Genomic DNA, 22,879 nt, shown 5'->3' on the forward strand with positions numbered 1-22,879 from the left:
TTAACAGGAAAAAAAGGCTGGAATATTATAAATACAGTTTGATTATAATGCTGGGTTTTTTTTAACCTGCATTGAAAATATGTGAGGAAAAGCTAAAGAGTGAATGGCAATCCTGTTAGTATAATGAGTTTATAATTTTCTCCATTTTCAGTTTTTTCTTACTGACTATATTATTTTTACAATAAAGATGTTAAATTTATAAAACTCTATCAAAATCGAACTAAAAGGGTACCTGGCTGGCTCAGTCAGTAGAGCATGCAACTCTTGATCTTGGGGTTGTAAGTTTGAGCCCCATGTTGGGTGTAGAGATTACTTAAAAATAAAATCTTTTATTCTTTTTTTTTAAAGATTTTATTTATTTACTGAGAGAGAGTGAGAGCGAGAGCAAGAGTGAGAGAGAAAATCAGACTCCCTGCTGATCAAGGAGCTCGACACAGGGCTCCATCCCAGGACCCTGAGATCATGACCTGAGCCAACCGACTGAGTCACCCAGGCACCCCAAAAATAAAATCTTTACAAATGAACTATAAATTATACAATTTTTCATTTATGTGTAAAAAAAGTTGGCATGGCATTTAATTCTGATTTAATTTTTATGAAATAAACCCTACAAAGATTTCTCAAAGAAATTTGAAGGTCCTCAAACTACATCTCTGTTTTGTATTATAAGTGAGAGATTCTCAAGTAAAAAAAAAAAAAAACAAAAAAACCCATAAAACCAAGGCTACATATTGCACATCACTATCATATCTAAGTAATATTTGGAAGACCATGATACTGTATCTATGAATCTGATTTAGTTTCATAGTTTCTTATCTAAAGATATTTATTTTCTGCTTTCCTAAACATTTTTCTTTCTTCATCTCCAGATGAAAATTAATGAGCAATTTAGGACATGATGTAAATCTAGGGATTTATTGATCACATATTCAAAGACACCTACAGAATGAATCTATAGGATGGAAGTTCCACATGACATTTGTCTGGAGTGAGATTATTTTAAGTTGTGCCTTGACGTCTGAATGTGAAACTAGATACAATTACCATAAACTAAGACAGAATATTACAAATGAAGGTACTCTAACACAAAGACTTGTAGGATTTTGTTTAGATTGTTAATGGCTGTTTCATCCAAATTTTCTTCGTTGTCATCCATGGTGTGCCAGACTTCAGGGAAAGGAAATGGGATCAGATGCAAAACTGGAACACCTAATAAGAAAGAACCAACTGGTAATTAAATGCGTGTTTCCACAGAGTAAAGTAGAAAGTATCGTTCTTCAAGCACAAGTCTGAGTGGGAGCTTGGTATCATATAAAGACAACTGATAATTCAGCATTTTCTATGTACTTCCTTGTATCTTACCCTTTACTCCAAAGCCACTCATTCATTAAACAAATGTCTATTAATTCAGTAAATAATTTTAAAGTGCCTATTACGTAACGGTTACTATTCAAGATGTTGAGATTTCACCAGTGAAAAGGCAAAGCCCTACTCATACAGAGCTTACATTCCAGTAAAGAAAGAAACAAGTAAACAAATATAAAAGTAATTCTAGAGAATGATAAGCATTCTAAAGAATAATAAAACAAGGCAGGGGAATAGAGAATGAGGGGCAGACAGCTGGACCAAGAAAGATGTATTTAAAGTCAGGGAAGTCCTCTTTGAGAATCTCACATTTAGTTAAAGACATGCAACAAAGGAGAAAGCAGGCTGGGCAAAGATCTGGGGATGAGCATTCCAGTCAGCAGGATTAGTAAGTGCAAAGGTCCTGGGGTAGGAGTATGCTTGGCCTGCTTGAGGAACAGCAGGAGGACAATGTAGCTGGATCAGAGCAGTAATTAGAGAGAAAGGCAGGAGGAGATGTTGGCGAGGAACAGAGTCAGAAAAAGGAGGCATTTGTAGGTCATGGTAAAGACTTTGGGTCTTATTCAACATGATGGCAAGCCACCAGAGCTTTAAAACAGGGAAGAAACATAATTTTTTAAAAGATTTTATTTCTTTATTTGTCAGAGAGGGAGGAAGGGAAAGAGAGAGAGAAAGCACAGCAGGGGGAGAGGCAGGCAGAGGAAAAAGCAGGCTTCCCACTGAGCAGGGAGTCCGATGCGGGACTCAATCCCAGGACCCTGGGATCATGACCTGAGCCAAAGGCAGATGCTTAATAGACTGAGCCACCCAGGCCTCCGGAAGAAACATAATTTGATTTACATTTTTAAAAGATAACTCTAGCTTCTATGTAAAGAATAGGGAAGCAACAGCAAAAGCTAGAGACCAATTGGGAGGCTACTACAAGAGCCCTTGAGTTGATTTAGACTTCCACCATTGACATCAAGGGTATTGCTTCCCTATTAATCAAAAAACACCAGAGTTACACAAAACGTAAGACTATAATCTTACTCTATGAATAAGAAGGCAAGGTCAGTAGAATATGAGATTTTATGAATATTCTGGAATGGGGGTGGGGGCTTAAGGATTTGGAATGACTTTCATGAAAAAATAGAAGTCATGAGATGATTAGTGGATGATTTAATCTATCGAGTAATTAAATGTAATGGCTCCTCACTCTTCTAGATTGTTGCAAATACACAAAATACAGTAAGTAAAAAATGCCTATGTGCCCGCACATACACACACATTACCTCTTCTTAAAAATGGAATATGGTCATCCTGAATCACACCTCCATAACCATAATTCTGGAAATACCACCTCTCCGAAGAGTGATCCTTGAGCAAACCTAATCTGTGGAGTTCGTGTTCTGCAGATGACAATTAGACAGTAGATGATTATCAATTCTTATCTGAACAATGCTCAGAATGCAGAAGGAATTTGAACTCTCAGCACATGTGGCCATCACTTTTTAAACAATATGCAGCCATGAGCCCAACTACACCCCTGACAATAAGCATCTGGGCTGAACTTGGGTACATACATGGAGAGAAAAACCACACATGGGCTCTAGCTTTACACATAAGGACCTCCTTAGAGGTAGACAGTGAGTAGGACAATGGAGAGATGGAGAATGAGAAAACCACAGGAGAAGGGGGGGGAGGGACACAGGTTTGCCTGAGACTCAGGTAAAAGTTTCTCTTATAATATTCTAGATTTGGATATTGGCAAATTCTGAACTCATGGCAAAAGTATGAATTGAGAGGGTAGTGTTCTTCCCCGCTGCTTAGAAAAAATGCAATTCTATCCCACTCCAGGAAGTATATGTAACTACTAAGGAATTCCTAACCTGAAGTTTCTTGCCTCAAAAGCAGATCTTCTGGCCTGGATTTCATCATTTATCATTAAAGATCTATCTCATTTTCATCTCCCCCTGATGCCAATGGGCTCTGTGTGTGTGTGTGTGTGTGTGTGTGTGTGTTACGAGGTAGGAAGGAGTAGTGCAAGTATGAAGGAAAGAAGCTGTTTCCCCTTTCCTTCTTCAAACACCACATCTCTCTCTCTTGAGCCATAGATATTTTGTTTCTTTGCCTGGCCTGGCTTGACCTGGTCCAGACTAGTCTACTGTCATTTAACTAACACGACACTGTCCCTTAAATGACTTTTGAAGGATCCTGGCTTTCTCTTACATTCCGATCTCTTACTTCCTTAGAAAATTGAGATGGTTATAGATTTAAAGGAAAATCATGTCTGAAAAAGGTAGGAAATAGAAGATGACAAAGACAGGGATAAAAAAAAGAATGAAAAATTAAAGAATGCCTTTTGGTATCATAAGGATCATAACAGTCATCAATAGCCAGCATGCTTTTCTGAGTGGAGTTTTCCCTAGACATGCATTCCATACACTGCACACAGGACTCTGAGAAAATATTTTCAAACCATTGCTAGGGATATGCAAATATTAAATGAAGCCTTGTATGTTTCCAGTTCCAAATGCAGTCTCATGCAGGGAAATAAAGTGGGCCTACTGAAAAAGATAAATAGGAACAATAAACTAATCAGTAAAGCAAGAAAAAAAGCCAGCAAAGTATATTTTCAAATCATATATTTAAGTCATAGATTTTGAATTTTCTTTTTTTTTTTTTTTGTTATAAATTTTAAATTTTAAAATGTAGTGTTTGTCCATAGGAAGGAACTAAGTTGACTCTGTAGTGACAGTGGTGCTTACCAATTGCTTCAAGTCTATCAAACCATCTGGCAGATTTGGGAAAAAAATTGAGAAATGTTGGGTTGGGAGCTCCAATTAAATCCAATAAGACCAATAAATCCTAAGAGAGAAAAAAAATTGTTTAATCCCTATCACCAAAATACATTTCATATTCATCAATGGAAAAAAACAGTCAAAACTAACCACATTTTAACAATTAAGAATAATCCAGGGAGCTCTATAAATGAACAAAAGGTTTAATAACATTGTAAGCTGATTATTTTGAAGAACTTTTTTTTTTTTTATTTTATTTATTTATTTGACAGAGAAAGACACAGTGAGAGAGGGAACACAAGAAGGGGGAGTGGGAGAGGGAGAAGCAGGCTTCCCACTGAGCAGGGAGCCTGATGCGGGGCTCGATCCCAGGACCCTGGGATCATGACCTGAGTCATTAGGTCACCTAATGACTGAACCATCCAGGTGCCCCCCTTTTTTTTTAAAGATTTTATTTATTTATTTGACAGAGAGAGACACAGTGAGAGAGGGAACACAAGTAGGCGGAGTAGAAGAGGGAGATATTTTGAAGAACTTTAAAAAATCTTGCTTATGCAATGTGGACAAATGGCAAAGTGTAGATTTTTTTGTGTGTGTAACCCCAAAAGGATATCACTAAGGATAAATTGGAAAGAGGACATTTAGATAATATTTTATAGATCAAAAAAGAATACATTTACTTTTTATTTTCAGATGGGATTCCAAGCCTCTCTATTCCATTCTAATTAGTCCTTTTCTCCATAGTCTATAAATGTTACAGGTCCCTACAGGAAAGCACTTGGGTAGTAATTATTTATTCCTCAAAGCAGCATAAAGGAAACATTTCTTGACTATGGGCTCTGTGACCTACTGTCTCTGGATCTCCATTTCCTTTTCCATCAAACAGAGGCTCAAACTTGCTGGTTTTTAAAGGCCCCTTCTGATGATAAGTCTCCATAATTACTCCAATGTTTCTGGTTTGAGCCATAAAACATCAGCAGGTTTGAGGACTCCCTGAAGACTAACCCCCACATTAAGAACTCCTGATTTATATAAATGAGATTACATGTGGGTAGATATGTAGCACAGATCCTGACACACAGTAGATAAATATCTGCAGAGTCTATGGTTCTAAAGACATAATACCTATTAGCTCATGAATGATGATTAAATGTATTCATCGAGGGAAAATAAGTTTGTTTGAAATAAGACTATATTTACAAGGTTGGATAAGCTACTAAGAGTTTTTTTCTGGGAATAAAAAAGGCCTTAACCATAACTATGGATTCATATATTTGGACGGATAAATAACTTTGTTCCTCCTCCTGATCAACCTGGTCTCTCCTCCTCCTCTGAATGCTTTTTAGCCACTTGGGCCAAAGGACTGAATGAGGAGCCAACCATACTCCTTGGCCCCATTATGAGCTGCCAAAAGACAACAAGGTGGAGAGAATGCCGGCATGATGTGTTAGGGCCACAGAGGACAGTGTGGCCATCTGGACTCACAGAGTAAAGGTCAGTGATCTGGCAAAGGAAAGGGATGCGTGGAGGGGGTTAGGAATAGGCTTTCAGTTCACAGGTAGGGTGACGGTAGGGATGGATGAAGGCACAGGGATGAATGAAGTCTCAAGGGTAGCATGAGGTTCCAAGCTAGGGTTAGTGAGGATGTAAGACTGCGTGAAGGTCAAATATGGGAAAAGAAACAGAGTAGGGAGAGAATTCAAAGGTGAGGTGAGGGACTAGGGATGGAGTGTGGGCCCAGAAATGCGAATTAACATGGAACCATGTGTTGCACCCAGTACTTGATAATAAGAGCAGGATTTTAAGGCAGCATCAAAAAGGTTTCCATCCCTATGGCAACAATATTAGACCAAAACACATCCGACACAATGTCACATACACACTCGGAGTCATTATAACACTTGGAGGACACCAAGGAAGTTCTTCACTCCCATGCCCTATACCATGTCTCACTCACACTCCAGTTCCCAAGACCCCAGCCTCCTCAGGCTTTATAGAGGCCTCGAAGAAGGGATTTGCTCTCACCATCTCTATACAGAACTAGGGAATGTGCTCCCATTGGACCGAACTGAATCTGATGTTTTCTTAATCTGATTTTTTTACATCATTTTAATTATGCTCAGTCAAACATAACTTCTAACCCACATTCATTCCTTTTAGTTCTGGGATTCCTCAAAAGCCCAATGCTTGCCAAGGAATGTTCTATAATAAACACTCTGCTCCAAGAATGCTGTGGCATTTTTAGGTCTTTAATTGGCGCTAGCTTTGGTTTCCTTTGAGGCAGAGCCTGCAGCTGCAGCATCATGAGAATTCCCCAGACTCACCATGCCGTGCAGTTGGTTGGTGTCTTTCGCTCCAGGTGGGTGCGGAGTCGATGCCATCTTGGGAGCTAAGTGCCGAGACCCATACAGAGAATCACGAAGAGACCAATGAAGTAAAGCCTCTTCCCCATCAAAGAAAATTAGCTGCAGTGAGAGATCTGGCTTGGAGTCTGGAATATTCTGGTAAAAAAGAATCGTAAAAAGATAGCAAAAACACTGTGAGGATTTAAAAAAACAGCATGGTTTCCTATTAACCCGGCAAAAAGACAAATAGGCCACGAAGAAAAGGAAGATACCAAAGCAGGTGAAAATTGCCAAAATGGATTTTGTACCACTTCACCTCCAAAAATCATCCCATTTCCCACAGTCTTCACCCATGTAAATTTCACTTTTCCCCACTCTCTCTGAATACAGAAGTTTTATATGTTTTCTAATTCCTTACAGAAATTTGAAACTGTGAAACTGTCATTGTGGACAAGGTGATACACACCCAGTTTCCTTCCAGAAGGGTGTGTTGCCCCTGCCACGAGAAGAGCTGTCTTCAGGTCTTCAGCTGTTAGTCCTTTTAGGGACTGCCTCAGCCCTGGGGGTGTCCTATATCCAATGACTGATCTAAGCAGGTCCTACAGGTTCTATAGGACTATTCCACCTCCAGAGCTCCCCAGGGTTGGCTGAGCCTATTGTTGAACCTGCATGGAGGATTGACTTCTCCCTCTGCCTAATCCCATTTCTCTCCCCTCCTTGCTGCAGCTGTTAAACCAGGGCTACTCCCTCAGAAAGGACCTAAATGCTAAACTCCACGTCAGTGTGCGTCCCAGGGAACACAACCTGAAACAACTGCAAATCTTCCTTGCTTCCCACTTTATTTGAGTCTGTAATTTTTTCACTGAATCTAGGTTCAAGGATCTGCCTTAGGAATGCAACAGGGACTCAAAGAATAATAATTACAGCCTCTCCTTTGAAGGAGTCTACACGTCAGTTGGGTCAGGAAAGATAAAACAAATATGTGAACAGGACAAAGTGTGCCAAGGGTCACAGATGCAACATAAAACTTTTCTGGGAATTGGATAGAATTAGAGGTCAATCTGAAACAAATAATACATTATATGTTAAAAAAAAAGAAGAAGATAGTAGGAAGGGAAAAATGAAGGGGGGGAAATTGGAGGGGGAGACGAACCATGAGAGACTATGGACCCTGAGAAACAAACTGAGGGTTCTACAGGGGAGGGGGGAGGGGGGATGGGTTAGCCTGGTGATGGATATTAAGGAGGGCATGTATTGCATGGAGCACGGGGTGTTATATGCAAACAATGAATCATGGAACACTACATCAAAAACTAATGATGTAATGTATGATGACTAAAATAATAAAATAAAATTTAAAAAAAAATTTTCAATTAGCAATAATTGCACCTCAGATAAACCTCATTGGCTACGATACTGCCACTGTGTAAAGCTAAATTTAAAAAAAAAGAATGAGAGGTCAAATCCTTGGGGTGTTAAGGAAGACATTATGAGTCAATATTTGAGCAGAACTTCGAAGGGCTACTAGGATTCCCATTTGATTTTATACTTTTCACTGTCGCCTCTCCTTTCACATGAGTCCTTCTGGTACCCTACCCTCCACAGTCCTCCAGCCCCACTGGAATCCCTGATCTATTGAATCCTTCACCTGTTCACAGTCCTTCAACCCCATGAAGTCCTTCACTCCATATTCAGCTTAAATTCCACAATCATTCTAACCACTCCTTTGCATACATCCTCAACTCCCTGGCCTCTCTCTGCCTTGGTCAAGCTCACATGGCAAAAATATAACCTTTAGACCAACTTTCTGCCTACTTTATGCCTGCATGCAGCAGACCTGCCTGGAGAAAAATATACAACCATTCACTCTCTCCACCTCAGCACAGTACTGGGGATATGCTCCCATCAGACTGAACGGAATCTGAGATCTCCCTAATCTGTTATGGATATCATGTCTCGTCTTATCTAAGGATATTTATTTTTTTATTTTTTTTAATTTCTAAGGATATTTAAAACAGTGTCCCTTAAGTTATCTCCTGCTCCTTGTGCTTTATTTCCTTTGAATTCATTTTTCAATTCATACTGTTTTACTCCCTTTCTTTCATGCTGGAGACTCTCCTCAAATGTCTGGTCGTCCTCTGTGTTCATTCATATTAAAGAGTAACGTACTGGGGGCGCCTGGGTGGTTCAGTTGGTTGAGCATCCAACTCTTGATTTCAGCTCAGGTCATGATCTCAAGGTCATGGGATTGAGCCCCATGTTGGGCTCTGTGCTCAGCGGGGAGTCTGCTTGAGATTTTCTCCCTCTGCCCCTCTCCCCACCACTCTCTAAAAATAAATAAATAAATCTTTAAAAAAATAAAGAATAATGTACTAAAACACTGATTAGAGACACAGATTGGTTGGCTTCATTGCAGGGCAATCGGGTGCCCAGCTGGTATTTTTCTACATATCCCAGTGCTCTTTGTGCGGACTTATAAATGCTGCCCCCTGCCCCAGACTTACTTCTACTTCCCTCACTTTCTCCACTAATTCCTGAGCCACTCCAGGATTTTGTCAGGGGACCACTGACTTCTCCATTTCCTCCTCACTCTGGGGAATGACTTCTCTCTACTCAAATATGTCATTTGCCATTTCTCCATTTACCTTCTGTCTTCATATTGTGGTTCCCATTAACACATGTTCCCTAGTTTCTTCAAAGATGGAATTTTCCTGATTGTTTTAGGGTGATTTCCTAAGATGGAAAAAAATGTCTTTATCATCCGAAAACTAAGTTATCTTTGTATGTTAATCATTGCAATTGTTTTAATATTGCTCCTTAATTAGACGACAAGAAAAGGATAATTTACTACACTCTGAGTCTCTCCATAACTCCTGACAGCATTAAGCACAGGATGTATTTGTCTGTACAATACATATGTATTCAGGTTTTAATAACTACTAAGTAATTAAACAGATTTTCTCATCGGCAAAAGGTGTAAGGTGCATACTTCAATGGAGACATGCTAAGTTTCCAGTTGTTTAAAGGGCCTTGACTGGTTCCAAAGTTCTAGCTCCAAACCAAAGAGCATAATAATGAAATACCAGAGCAGAATAAATTGCCTGGGACCAGAGACATTCCGCTATGCCCAGGGCAGAAGCAAAAGCAGGTAGCTTTCACACTTCGTAGGCTTAAATAAATGTTCAGGTGCCTCACTGAAATTTCAACAGCTGAGTGACTCCAGTGGTCAGTACAATGGTTTACTTTCTGTTCCAATCATTAAGACAAGAGTAGACTGTGTAGACAATGATCCTGAGTCCCATGAGGCACCCTGCTCTTTTTGTTTTGTTCAGGATTAGCAGGAAAATAACTGTGGCCCTCGATTTCTGGTAACACAGTCTTGGAGCTGGGAAAATCTGTGTAGCCTGATTTGTGAAGGTCCTTCAGTCCTTCATGGTACTGTGATAAATGTCTAGTTGCCAGGGTCAACAAGTAGGTGAATTATCTGTGGTCTTTCCCCATCCAAGGCTAATGCCGCAATAATAAGGTATAAAAACCCACCCCAAACTCAGGGGCTTAAAGCAACACTCATGTGTCCTCCTGGGTCTGTAGATCAGCTGGGGGACAACTGATCTAGACTGGGTTTGGCTGGAGGAGCTCTGCCTCACCATGCCATCATTAAGGTTGGCTCTGCTCCACATGTCTTATCCTCCCCAGGGGATCAGGAGGCCAACCAGGGCATGCCCTTATGGCAAAGACACGAGAGATCAAGCCCCATTACACAAGCTCATCTCCAGTCTCTTGTTTTTGTCACATCTACTAGCATCCCATTGGCCAAGACAATCAAACAACCAAGTCCAGAGTCAAGGAATGAGAACCTAGAACCTGCTACACTGGGAAGGCAAAAGATGGGAATGTCTAACTGTAATCTTACCACTGGAGGGTTGCACAGAGTTGGAGCCATAATCCATTCTATTCTCCTGTCCTCTCCCACGTCACATTCCACTACCACCTACCCAATCCATGACAGCTAAAGAACTAAAACAACTCCTTAATACAAGTTTAGTTAAAATACGACTGGAAAAATGAATCTGGTACTCTTCACATTTCAATGAAAACTAGTCCTTTTTTTTTAATTGTCCACATCACTGCTACTTCTATGAGAAAGGATAATTAAGAGAATGCATGTGTATTTTTTAAAATGGGGATGTCCAACCAACAACTCACTCAGCCCTTTCTGTTTCTAGTCACGAAAAGCAGGTATGAACTACATAGAAAAAGGCAAAGGAGCTCACCCAGAGAAAACACACCCACTATACAGACTATGCCTTTCACTTAAAGTCCTTGCCCTAGAATGCAAACATGAAAAATTAAACTTTTATATCAGCTTCTGAACTCTCTCACCCAATTGCTGGGGAAAGGTACTAGTTGAAAGCAGAGCAGAGAATGAGACAAAGACATTATAGAAGGTTCAAGAAACAAAACAAAACAAAAAATGGTGAAAAGGATGCGGAGAGGTTACAAACAATTCTTGCTTTCTTCAAGTTCAGCATATCCAGCAAAAATAGATCCAATATCTCTATTACTTCCATTACAAGATAAACCTTTTACTTCTTTACCCCCATTGTAGCAAAGGCTGGCCCCTTCATAAAGCTCTGAGGGGGAAAAAGAGGTATTTGTTGCCTGCGAACCAAGATTTTTGTTTTTGCTTTGTTGTGTTTACTTGGTTATGGGTGATATCTGAACAAAATGTCTTCATCTAGCTTAGCACTTTTTTCCAATATACCCTTAAGAATAGGGACTGAAATAACATCTGAGAGTCCCAGAAGTATTTTGAACTGAGAACATAACAAAAGCTCTACTATGTTACATAAAATTGAGCTGAGATTCACAGATAATAACAATAATGCATTTCTGCTCCATGCTTTTCATCTTGATATGTCTGAATTACCCAATCTCAGCACCACTTTACAGCGGCCCCCTCCCCCAACTCAAGAGCCACATCTCTCAGATTAGAAGGCTGTGATGTTTCACGGCTACAGAAACAAGAAGAAAAAAACATACTTCTCATATATACGCCTGTACCAAACGTCCACCTGCTTCATTTATGGCAAAGAAATGTGGCATTTCATTTAATATGTATGCCAAGTTAAGCAATCAAGTGCCAGTGAATAAATTCACTTTCGTGTGTCATAGTGTAATCTTCCAATTAATATTCATTCAACCTCACATCGTTTTGCAACAAATTAGTACAAAATGTCCTGAAAGTCTACATTTCTAAATGGCCTTCTTACTGCCCCCCAAGGATTCTAGAATTCACTCTGAGTTCTTCTAATGTGTTTTATCCCAAGAATCTACGAGGAGGAAACAAATACCTCCAAGGAAAGGAGTTGCTTGTCTAAGGCACGTGCAAGTTCCAGCATCATTGCGCATGGCACGGCTGAATCAGTGGCTCCCACAAACACCTGGTTGTCCCAAGGGTGAAAATACTTGGAGTCGTAGTGACAGGCGAGGACCAGGTGTCGCTTAGCACTGGGATTGAGGGTGCTGATGATATTTGAGAAAGACCGGTACCCATAGGGTGTCTGGCTCAAGAAGGTGTCTACTTCCAAGACCCAGTCAGCTTGAAGTCTCTGAATTCTCTGCATGATGTGCTGATCAAAAGAAAAACCAAAATTTCAGATCTGGACAGTTTCCATTGGTTAACTATATAAATATATATATTTTTTAATTTTATGTGATGCCTTTCAAGTTAAAAGCACAATACATGGTTACAGAATTAATAGCAAGGATGATTAAAGGAAAAGTTATCCCTCTCCCTTTCCCCTAATCGTCACCCGGCAAAGCAATCCCAATCAATTGTTAGTATTAACCAGTGTTAATAGTCTGATGTGTATCTTTCTCTTTTTTTAAGACTTTATTTGTTTATTTGAGAGAGAGAGAAAGAGAGTGAGGAGGGACAGAGGGAGAGGGAGAAGCAGGCTCCCCACTGAGCAGGGAGCCTGACATCGGGGCTCAATCCCAGGACCCTGAGACCATGAGACCATGACCTGAGCTGAAGGCAGACACTTAACCAACTGAGCCACCCAGGCGCCCCATTAGTCTGATGTATATCTTTCCACACTATTCTTATTGTTTATATGAACATATACTAGCACACAAACACGTAATTGGCGAAGGGGTACATGCTTTTATAGGAATAGAACCTACATTACACATTATTCTGCCCCTCGCTATTCTCATTTAACAATAAAGCAGCGTCATTTCTACATGTCAGTAGAATTCAGTACGTATTAAAGTCCACTTGCAATATTTCAGGAGGCTAAGAAGGCATTTTGAGAAGTCAGATATACTAAGATCCTATGGGTCTCAACTCCTACCCTCAGCTCTTTGAGGGCAAGAACAGCAAATGGTAGCTGATAGGTTGCAGATGGAAAAGAAACACTGCTTCTGAGTCTGGCAGTGTCTTCCTGAAGAGTCTAGAATGTGTGGTGTGAGGAGCTATGGTGAGCTCACTGCTGTTCCCTTGTCCCTTCCCACCTCCATTTTCCCTTCACCTCATTTTTCTCAGTAGGTTTCATTTATTTTATTTTATGTTGAAATATTGCACACATCTTTGTAAGTTTGCCTGAAAGGATTGGTTTAAAACATCAAATGAAAAACTAACCATCTCCAGAACTGGCAATTTGTTCCACAATTAACATCCAGTAGGGATGGACTTTGAGGTGATAAATAACTCATAATAACTGGAAAAGAATGGAAGGGTTTTGTCATTTTTTTTTGTTTTTTGGGGGGCTCCCCCCCCAAGGAATTAACAAGATTTTCCAGCACAGCCAACTCTTGTGTGGCCTGTCGTAACCAACGTGACATGACACAAAGGCAAAGGCTTTGGAAAAACTGTGGCAGGAAAGCTTCCAGGAAAATAACCAAACCAGAGAGAGGACAGTGATTCTCCACTCAACGCTGCAAAAGCCAAATAAGCAAACAGTCCCCTGATTCTCACTCCCTGCTTTCTTTAGTGTGGTGGACTTTGGCGGAGTCCCTTACCTTTTTGATTTCAAGTTTACAAGTTCTTTTTTTAAGTAATAAAAAGGAAATGTTTCTAACCTTTTTGAAATCATCGTTCACATCTCATTCACTTTGTTTTTTCATCCACAATTCTTAATACTGGGCTTTGCTCACAGTAAGCTATCACTAAATATGGGCTGATTATAACTAATAAGTTAGTCTCAGTGGGAATACATAAAAGTAGATGATATTAAACATTGGTAGTTCGAATAGAGAGAAATCACTGTGCACCTCAGAGAAGCTTTCCACAGAATATGAAAATAGTTATTCCTAGACTTCAAGGAAAAGAAATTTTTTTCCATAAAAAGGGTCATCTTAAAAAAAAAAAAAAGGCATTATACTCCAGAACATCTGGTATCCAGATGCTGAACTACTCCAAAACCAATAGCAGCCTGTATGCTTACAAAAATGAATTGAGATTTAAAATATATATATATCTGTTAGCTTTGTTCAGCTAAGGTCTCACACACAAACTCATTTCTCAACTCCTAAAAAGGTTGTGGACATAATTTCTGATACCTTATGTTGACACTAAAATCCACAAAAGCATCAGCAAATGCCCCCGGAAGAGTTCTCCCTGAAGCAAACTTTTTTATGCAGTAAAAATATTTAATTATCTTAGCAACGAATTTCTTTATAAACAATCGAATTGGCTCCATACTCTAATTAGGTCACCAATATCCCTTGCTGTGCTTTTGGCTTTCAGCCTTAATCTGCAAGTTCCCACTGCAATTCTCTAGAGTAGGCTCCCAAAATTACTGTTCTGCTCTCTAGAATGCCCTAAGCAGGGAGTGCTTCCTGAAGCCAGGTAGCAAGAACTCAGGCCCACCAGGAGTGCAAAATGTAGTTTAGGACACAGATTGTATTTTGGATTATTACTGATTTATTTTTTGGAGTGGAGAAAGGAGAAAAAGAAAGATGAAGAGAGATAGAGATGGATAGATACAGACAGAGAGAGATGCAGACAGAGATAGACAAACATTGCATAGAGCCAAAAAGGATACAAAGATAAAGGTAGAGACAAGGAGAGAGACAGAGAGTGAGAGAGGAAAAGAGAGAAAGATAGACATAAATAGGACACTCTACTTTCAGCATGGGGGGCAGGCCTGGGAATTTTAGGTTAACATTAGTGAATGGTTCTGGGTCTAATTTAATTTCATTTAAATTCTCATTTCCAGGTTCCAAGAAACAATGATAGTAGTAGACCAGGTTTGTTTGTTTGGAGGAAGCAGATTCTACAGTATTTGCACAAAGTCTATAAACAGATCATTGTCAGGATGCTGAATTCTGCCACCAGGGACTTCAGGGTACCTATTCCTTCTTGGATGGTACACATATAAGTCTCTCCGGCTCCGCGCTGAACACTCTCTGCCCAAGATCCTTAACCCAGGGATATCCATACTTTCAGCTAAAGAAGCCCAGCTTCAGCTTCTCAGATGTACTGTTCATCTATAGGGGGGTTTAGCCCTGAGGTTTCTAGCTTGCCTCTTTTAGGCAAAGTTTCTGGCTTGCTCCTTAGTGAGATTTTATCATCCTGATTTTTAAACCATTTTTTATTCCCAGCTCAGAAGTCACTGAAATACCCCAAAATTTCACTCAAACTATTTATTTTACAAATAAAATCTCTCCTAAAAATATATATTCTAAAAATCCAATAGGTATCTTTAGGCTCATTGATCAGGGGCAATAAAAATGGAGACTATGGAGGGCGCCTGGGTGGCTCAGTTGGTTAAGTATCCGACTCTTGATTTTGGCTCAGGGTTGTGAGATCAAGCCCCCGCATTGGGCTCTGCACTCAGTGTGTAGTCTACTTGGGATTCTCTCTTTTTCCTCTCCCTTTGCCCCCCCCTTAAAAAAATGAAGACTACGGGACATTGTTCCCATATTATTCTCTGAAAAAGAATCTATAGCAAAGCATATCTTTATTGATAACTGCAAAGGTCAACACAATAATCAACTTTATACCAAGTCCACGTATCTTTAGATTTGAGAGTCTTCTCTAGTTATAAACCTGAAACTCTATAAATGATAAAACATCTGATCAGGTGCTCAAAAAAGTCTCAGGAAAAAAAGTAGATTTTCCACCATTTGTGTTTGAACTTAGTTCTGAGTGACAGGTACTGATCCTGGTCAAATTGAATCCATTAGCATAATTCCCTCATCATAACCTAAATATCATGTACCTCATCTTCTAAAGCGGAAACATTTTATCTTTCACAGCTTAGGGGACAGCTCTCTAAAAATTCATGGTGATTTTCTTCTCAAAAAATTACAAAATTGAATCTCTCAAGTGACATTTCTATCATAACCATCCTGTTCAGATTACTGCCACATGAGCTAGAAAATGCATAAGCAGCCCAGCAAACAGGTCCCAGCACATTCCAAAATACTGTCAATAAACTTCTCATTTGCCTCCACCCCGTACGGCATGGAAAGTGTCATGGGTTCAGTCAATTTAATGTATTTTTTAATCACAACAGTGTCTATGTGTATTATTTATGCTATATATTCTGTTGAAAGCTAAATACATATCCAAATAGCAATATTTGTTGAGTTTATGGATTTCTAAAGCCTACAGGCAAGGACCCTCAGGTCTGAAGTATTCATAAATGTTTCTGGGTATATAGAGTCTTCTGATCAAATGGTATGGGGAAATGAAAAAAGTTGAATTGAATGAGTGAATCTATAGACCTAATTTTTTTTTTTTCTAATGAGGAACTGAGGATTTTGGAAAGCCCCCATAAGCGTCTTGAGCTTCCGTTAAGAAAATGCTCGGGAGCTAAGGCCCAGGGAATATCACTGAAATGAATGGTATGTGTCTCACTCTCCAACTCAGGCAAGAGAAGATCCAAAGCTGGAGACTGTGAACACACACTCCAGAGCTCGTTCCTCCTAGCCCCTGCTCTTTAGTGATAGTGAAGTCAAGCAGACTTGGATCCAGATTCTGGTCTCATCACTACTATGTGTATAACTCTGAAAAAGTTAACTCATCTACCTAAATCTCATGCCTTTTCAATCTGTAGCACTATGATAATAATAGTACCCACATGACAGCATTGTTGTGTGAGGACCGAATGAGAAAATCCATGCAAAGAACTCCATAAAGTGCTTGATAAAAAAAAACAGTGCTCCATGAAAGTCAGCCATCATCATTATTATTCCTTGCTCTGCCTAAAGGTTAGAAAGAACTAAGGTGCTCTTTGGGTCTCCACCATCTAATTCCTTAGGAGAAACAGGTGCCGTTTGGAAGGCAGGAGCCTAATGGAACAATGACAATGGCTATGTAGGCTAGACACAAAAGGCAGGAGCCATATACTGGGCACAAAAGGATGAGCCCAGCAGCTGTGTTGCTGGATCTTGCAGGTATCGCTCTAGCACAGAAGTGGGGTGCCAAGGTCTTTTGCCTGGAGAATTAGGCAGGTGGAGTACTCTCAGAGGAGGATTTGAGGGGCCAGTCACTCCCCATTCTTTCTCGAGCTGCCCCTTGAAATGGGGCTATTTTGAAAAAACCATTCAGAGGTAGGATATCAGATCACTTCAGACTGGCACTAAGGAGGCAGAGACATTCAAGGTCTAGCCCAGCTATGGTTTAATTTACTCTCTATAGCAGCGTCTTTCAAACTGCAATGGTAAAAATCAGTGGATCTTGAAATCAGTTTACTGGGTCGTGACCAGCATTAAAAAACAAAATAAAACCAAACAGCTAGTAAAGTAGAATTAACAATATCAGAGTCAATCACAGGTAACGCAGGTAGGAAGAGTGCCGATTTTTTTTTTCATGGGACTTTTGTGTCATTTAAATCTATTTTTATGTTTGTGTGTATAAAACGTAATTTTTAAAAAATTTTTTACTATTTTTTTTTAACAAGGGTTAGAGCCAGAAGTTTCAGAATCACTACACTGGTACAAATAGCTTATCACTGATCTCAACTTTCCCTCCAGGGAGAATACAATTTCCCACGAGGAATGAAGGCCCTGATAGGACAGTAACTCACCCTTGGCACAGAATTTTCAGGCAAGCACCTCCTAGGGCTGTTTAGGGGGAGGTTAGGGTCCAAGAAAACGTGGTTGGGTGCCTAGGGGTGTGTTATAGAAACGACCAAGAGTTGAATACTTAGTACGTTATCTCCTACTGTACCCCGACAGAGATTGCACACATAAATTGATTTAGATTAACATGTAGCACTCAAAACAGGCATTCACTCTCAGTTGTTTGGTTGTCTGGGTTGCTTATTTTGGTGAATAATAAGATGAGATGACAGATCTGAGTATCAGACAACTCAGAACTTGGGACATGTGTCATATCTCTCATGTGAAAGCAAAGTGTTCGGGCGCCTGGGTGGCTCAGTCAGTTAAGCGACTGCCTTCGGCTCAGGTCGTGATCCTGGAGTCCCTGGATGGAGTCCCACATCGGGCTCCCTGCTCAGCAGGGAGTCTGCTTCTCCCTCTGACCCTCCTCCCTCTCATGTGCTCTCTCTCTCAAATAAATAAATAAAATCTTTAAAAAAAGAAAAGAAAGCAAAGTGTTCAACAACCTTCACGTTCGTGTGCTGCATCCTTACCTGGCGAGCAGCATAGCTTCCAGGGGATCCGGGATAACGCTCTATCAGCAATGGCTGTAAGTCATTTTCCCACATTTCAGAAATATTGGTGCCTTCTGCAACTTGTCGAAGAGACGATGAGTTCAAAATGGCTGGTTGGTGATAATACTGAGGATTGAATAACATCGTTTAACTGGCTGTCATTTCATAAAATGGTCAAGATTTAACCCTGAGACATTTGCAATAGAGAACTATTTCCTTTGAACATCAGACTGAAAAGATAGCTCTTAGGTCATAAAGCAAATTAAACTACTCAACTCTAAAACTGGCCCCTCAGATCTAGAGAGTTACACTGTTTGGGCAGCTTATTTTAAAAACAAAATGAACGTAATGCGTTGAACCTGAGAATTAGTATTTGGCACTTCCTGTGTAACTTTTAATCATTTTAGTACAAGTGCTTTGTAAAACTAAGATTTAAAATATCAATTATTGATCTCCTATTCTTAAGAAAACCCAACATTTACAAAAACTGCAGCCAACAGAACAATTATACTTTGTTAGCACAATGGCTTTATAAAAGGCAATGTGGCATTCTAGAAGAAGCACTGTCTTGGAGTGTCTGGCTGTCGTTTATAGGTTGTATGACTTTGGGTAGGTCCCTTAACTTCTCATTCCCCTCAAAAAACTAATAAAGGAATTTGAGCTACGTCTTCACTGTCCAGTATGGTTGCCACTAGCCACATATGACCACTAAGCTCTTGAAATGTAGCTAGTTGAATTGTAATATTCACATTAGATTTCAAAGACTTTGAATAATAAAAAAAAAGAAAAAATATCCCATTGATAAGTTTTATGGTGATTACATATTGAAATTTCATATATTGAGTTACATAAAACATATTATTAAAATTAATTTCACCTATTGCTTTTTACTTTTTTAATGTAGCTACTAGAAAACCTAAAATTACATACATGCTTCTCATCATCATGGAGGCAATATCACCTACTTCCTAGAGTAATTATAATTAAGTGAGCTAATAGATGTAAGCTGTCATAGTAAACATTCAACAAGTTGTCATTCTGTTACCTTCTATCAAATACAAAAGAGGTATAGAATTTAGAGCTGAAAAGACGACTTAGAGATGATCTAGTCCAACCTCCTGGATTTATGTCAGTGGAAACTGAGGTTCATAGAGACCAGATGATTTTCCCAAGGTGGTAGGAGAGCTCCAGGTAAGTCAATGAAAATATCTGGATTTCGTGGATTCCCAGTCCCGTGCCCTTCTGCTCTGCCTCCCTGCCTTCCCTGCCTCTCTGCCTCATTACCCTGGAGGTAATCCCAAATATGGATGCTGTGCTGAACCTCTTAAGGTTTGTCTTTGTTTACTGATAATATATTTTTAAATATATTTCTTGCATAAATTTGTCGCAGCAGCCTTTAAATTCCTTGCTACATTCAGGATCTCAGTCCTTAAGTTAGCTCTCAAACAGCACTTTGGGAAGAAAGCTGACTCTAACAGACAAAACAACAGAAATGTGAAAAGGACAAAGAAGGAACTGGAGGCAAGAAGTGGGATGACATCTATGGTTAATTACTACTTAAGCAGGCCGACAGGAACCTGTCTGGTCTTTCCTACTGCCTCGCCGCCCCCAGGCAGGGCCACTCACCCCAGCTCACCATGCTTCAGTCGCCCTGGCCTCCTTCCCGGTCCCAAAGCAGTGGGAGACTCTGCCCTGTCACAGCATTTGCACCTGCGGTGACTTCCAGCTGCAGGCTTTTTCCTCCCTCTTCACCTGACTCTCCTGCTTACTCAGGTTATGACTTGGAGACCACTTTCCTGTATATTGACTTGTTTAACATCTGATTTCGAGGGCAAGGACTGTCTTTATATCCTAGTCCCTCCTGCAGCCACATGGCACCCCGGGGCGTACTGAGTACTCAGTCAATATTGGGTGTGGTCATCAAATAAGGAATTGACAGATGAAAGGTCTCTCTGAAATTGTCTTCACTAAGCCTGTGTCTACATAATAATAAAGTAAAATGAGCATTAAAAATATCAAATCAGTTAAATGTACAAGCAGTTATAAAGACTGGACTCTTCCAACCAAAATGGTGCCCATTCAGCTTTCATGGAGCCTCACTCTCAGAACCCAGGAAATATAACAATCTATGTGGAGATAAGAGGAAGGAGTGAGAGGAGAAACCTGGAAAGAAAAGTGTGGGCTGGACATGAGGAAAGTAAATGAGGCAAAAACAGTGTTAAGCCCAGTGTTAAATGCAAACCCCAAGTTAGTCTAGGCTTATTTCACTTAAAAGGCACATAGACAAGTTTCTTTGGTATAGGCATTCTCAGAGGAACGAGTCTCTATTACAGCCCTGCCTTGTCTTTTCAGCCAGGCAGAAAGGACAGTAAGTCTGCTTTGGGTGACAAGAATCTTTTAGCTAGAGAAGTGTGAACCAGATATCCTGAAACATCTCCTCTAGACTAATCACATGGTGCCAGGCCAAAGAGGGGTTTAATTACATAATTTGTAGAGTTGGCCCCACTTGCAAGGGGATTTGAGGTCCCATGCCATTGAATTAAAGGGAGATCATTATAGAAGTCCAGCAATTTCAATTCCAGTTCTCATCTCATATGAGTGTCTCCCAGACAGCACTCAGATTCACTCCTGTGTGTACCGGTAGATTCAACCCAGCCAGCATTTACAGAAATCCTTCCAGTGTGTCCGATTCCTCTGACATGACAAATGCAGTTGTGGAAAAGTTGAGAACTGAGTAAGATAAAGTTCTGTCTTCTTTCAATGCAAGGAGTCCTCTACCTAAAAGAAAAGCACCTGTAGGCTTTGAACTGACAATTCAGAGTCAAATCCCAGGTCCCTGACTTACTGGCTGTGACTAGGAAAGGCTTAATGATCTGTAAGGACGTCATAGTACTTACTCGCCAGGTGGTAGAAGCTCAAAAATGGCACATTTTGTCTTTCTCCCCCCACCAATGTCCCGCCTACCACTGCCCTCCTCGTGCCTGCCTTGGAGTCTCCATTGCTGTTTCCCTAAGAATCATGGCGGGTAAAACAGTGAATGGTTAAGGACTTTAAAACCATGGAAGAGGGGAACCCTAAAAACTTTCAGAATATGTGTAACTCCAGAAGCAGAACAATGGGAAGTGCTGAAGACAGCAGTAACAGCGTGCAGAGATGATCTCAGAGAGGGACCCCCAGGGGAGGCCAACCCTCCCATATACGGTTCCTCTGTTCAAAAAATCTGTCCCTCCACATCCAATATTACTTGAGATGTTCACCTTTGTTATAATAAAGGAAAATTCTACCAATTAAAATACATTGGTTCCCAACTTTATGACAGAGCAAGTTTGGAAACAACCTAAATATCCAACAATAAGAGGATAAATTATAGAATATGGATGATTTTGCAATCATCAAGTGATGATTTCAGTGAATTTTACTGGCTCAAGGAGATACTCATAATTTTAAGTGACTTAATAAAATATAAAACCATATATGCAGCATAATCTCTAGTATGAAAGAAGTATTTGTGTGTGTTATTTTAAAAATAAACAATGAGTCTTTATTGAGCATTTACTATAGGGCAGCAAGGTGCTAAATGCTTTACATGGATAGCTCTATTCTCATAAAAACCTACAAGATTGGTATAATTGTTATCCATTTCTATAAATAAAAATACACATCATATATACACATGTGTATGTGTGTTCATATGAATATGATATATATATATGTATAGAAAGAAAGAGGGAAGGAGGGAGAGAGAGAAAGAGAAAGAGACTAGGAATAAAAATACCAAAATGGCTAACAGCAATTATCTCTGAATGTGGGATTATGGGTGATTATTATTATTATTTTCCTAATTTTCTAAAATAAGCATGCTAACTTTATAATTGGGAGATTTCAATAGAAGCCATACTTTTTAACTAATAGCTTCCTTTAAAAAAATATGCAAATTTCCTAACAGTCATCAGTCTTTCACACCTAAGAGAGGACTGATTTAATGAGATTCCTTTTAATAGCCAGTTGACAAGGTTGTACCAAAAGAATGGATCTGTACCAAAGAAACAGGGTTGAGGATCAAAGTTGGGACAGGATTCCGGAGAAGTAGTTTGGGAATATGGTCAACCCCCAGAATAATAACCTTTAAGCTCCAGGAGGGAGATCAGGAAAGGGGGGAAATAGGAGAGAAGTTTCCAGAAACAAACTATCTGTTTTGGAATTCTATTTAGGGTCCACTATAACCCAGAAAAAGGGAAATAAGCTCTTCCTCTGGCCCCCCAACCCTTCCACCAGTCCCACTCTCCTTCACTAACTGAACAGTTTATGTTCAAAATTACTAATCCTATTCATGTGTCAGAATTCTGAGTGACAATTAAAATCTTCAGGCTTAAAATTAAATTAAAATGGGAAAATGTCTGCAGATTTCAAATAACCAAATCATAGTCCTCTGAACTCAACCATCAAGTAGTTTTTACATTCTAGATGCCACTGAAAGAGACACACCTTTAGTTCAAAGCAAAGAAAACGATTTCAGAATCAATGTTTTCTTTACTAAACCTCACCTTTTGGCAGACCAGTGTACCTCAATGACTAAAATAATTAAATGCCATATATAGCAGGAAGGCGTGTATTTTAGTATGGACCAATTCATTTCCCAGGCTGAAACTGTACCAGCCACCTGCAGGACTTTATGTAGGCCCATAGAAAACAGGAGGAGGGGACCAGAAATTGGGAATTGTCATGGCTGATTTTGCCATTCGCTTCATTTGCTTATGGC

General features: G+C 39.8%; 1 protein-coding gene and 1 pseudogene across 1 annotated transcript in view; both read right to left on the reverse strand.

Annotated features, from left to right (window-relative positions):
- Positions 1-896: 896 nt before the first annotated feature.
- The window catches only part of QPCT (glutaminyl-peptide cyclotransferase), a 23,273-nt gene continuing 1,290 nt past the window's right edge, over positions 897-22,879 (reverse strand). Inside the window, exons 2-7 of the mRNA XM_006737456.3 lie at positions 18,100-18,246; positions 11,845-12,123; positions 6,470-6,646; positions 4,113-4,212; positions 2,637-2,753; positions 897-1,209 (exon numbers count right to left, since the gene is read on the reverse strand). Coding sequence (XP_006737519.1) covers positions 1,064-1,209; positions 2,637-2,753; positions 4,113-4,212; positions 6,470-6,646; positions 11,845-12,123; positions 18,100-18,246 — 966 coding nt within the window. The 3' untranslated portion in view covers positions 897-1,063. The remainder of the gene's footprint in view (positions 1,210-2,636; positions 2,754-4,112; positions 4,213-6,469; positions 6,647-11,844; positions 12,124-18,099; positions 18,247-22,879) is intronic.
- LOC115942409 (U4 spliceosomal RNA) lies at positions 7,842-7,924 on the reverse strand (annotated as a pseudogene).

This window comes from Leptonychotes weddellii, chromosome 10 (assembly GCF_054177405.1).
Source record: "Leptonychotes weddellii isolate Sample4059 chromosome 10, ASM5417740v2, whole genome shotgun sequence".
NCBI lineage: Eukaryota > Metazoa > Chordata > Mammalia > Carnivora > Phocidae > Leptonychotes > Leptonychotes weddellii.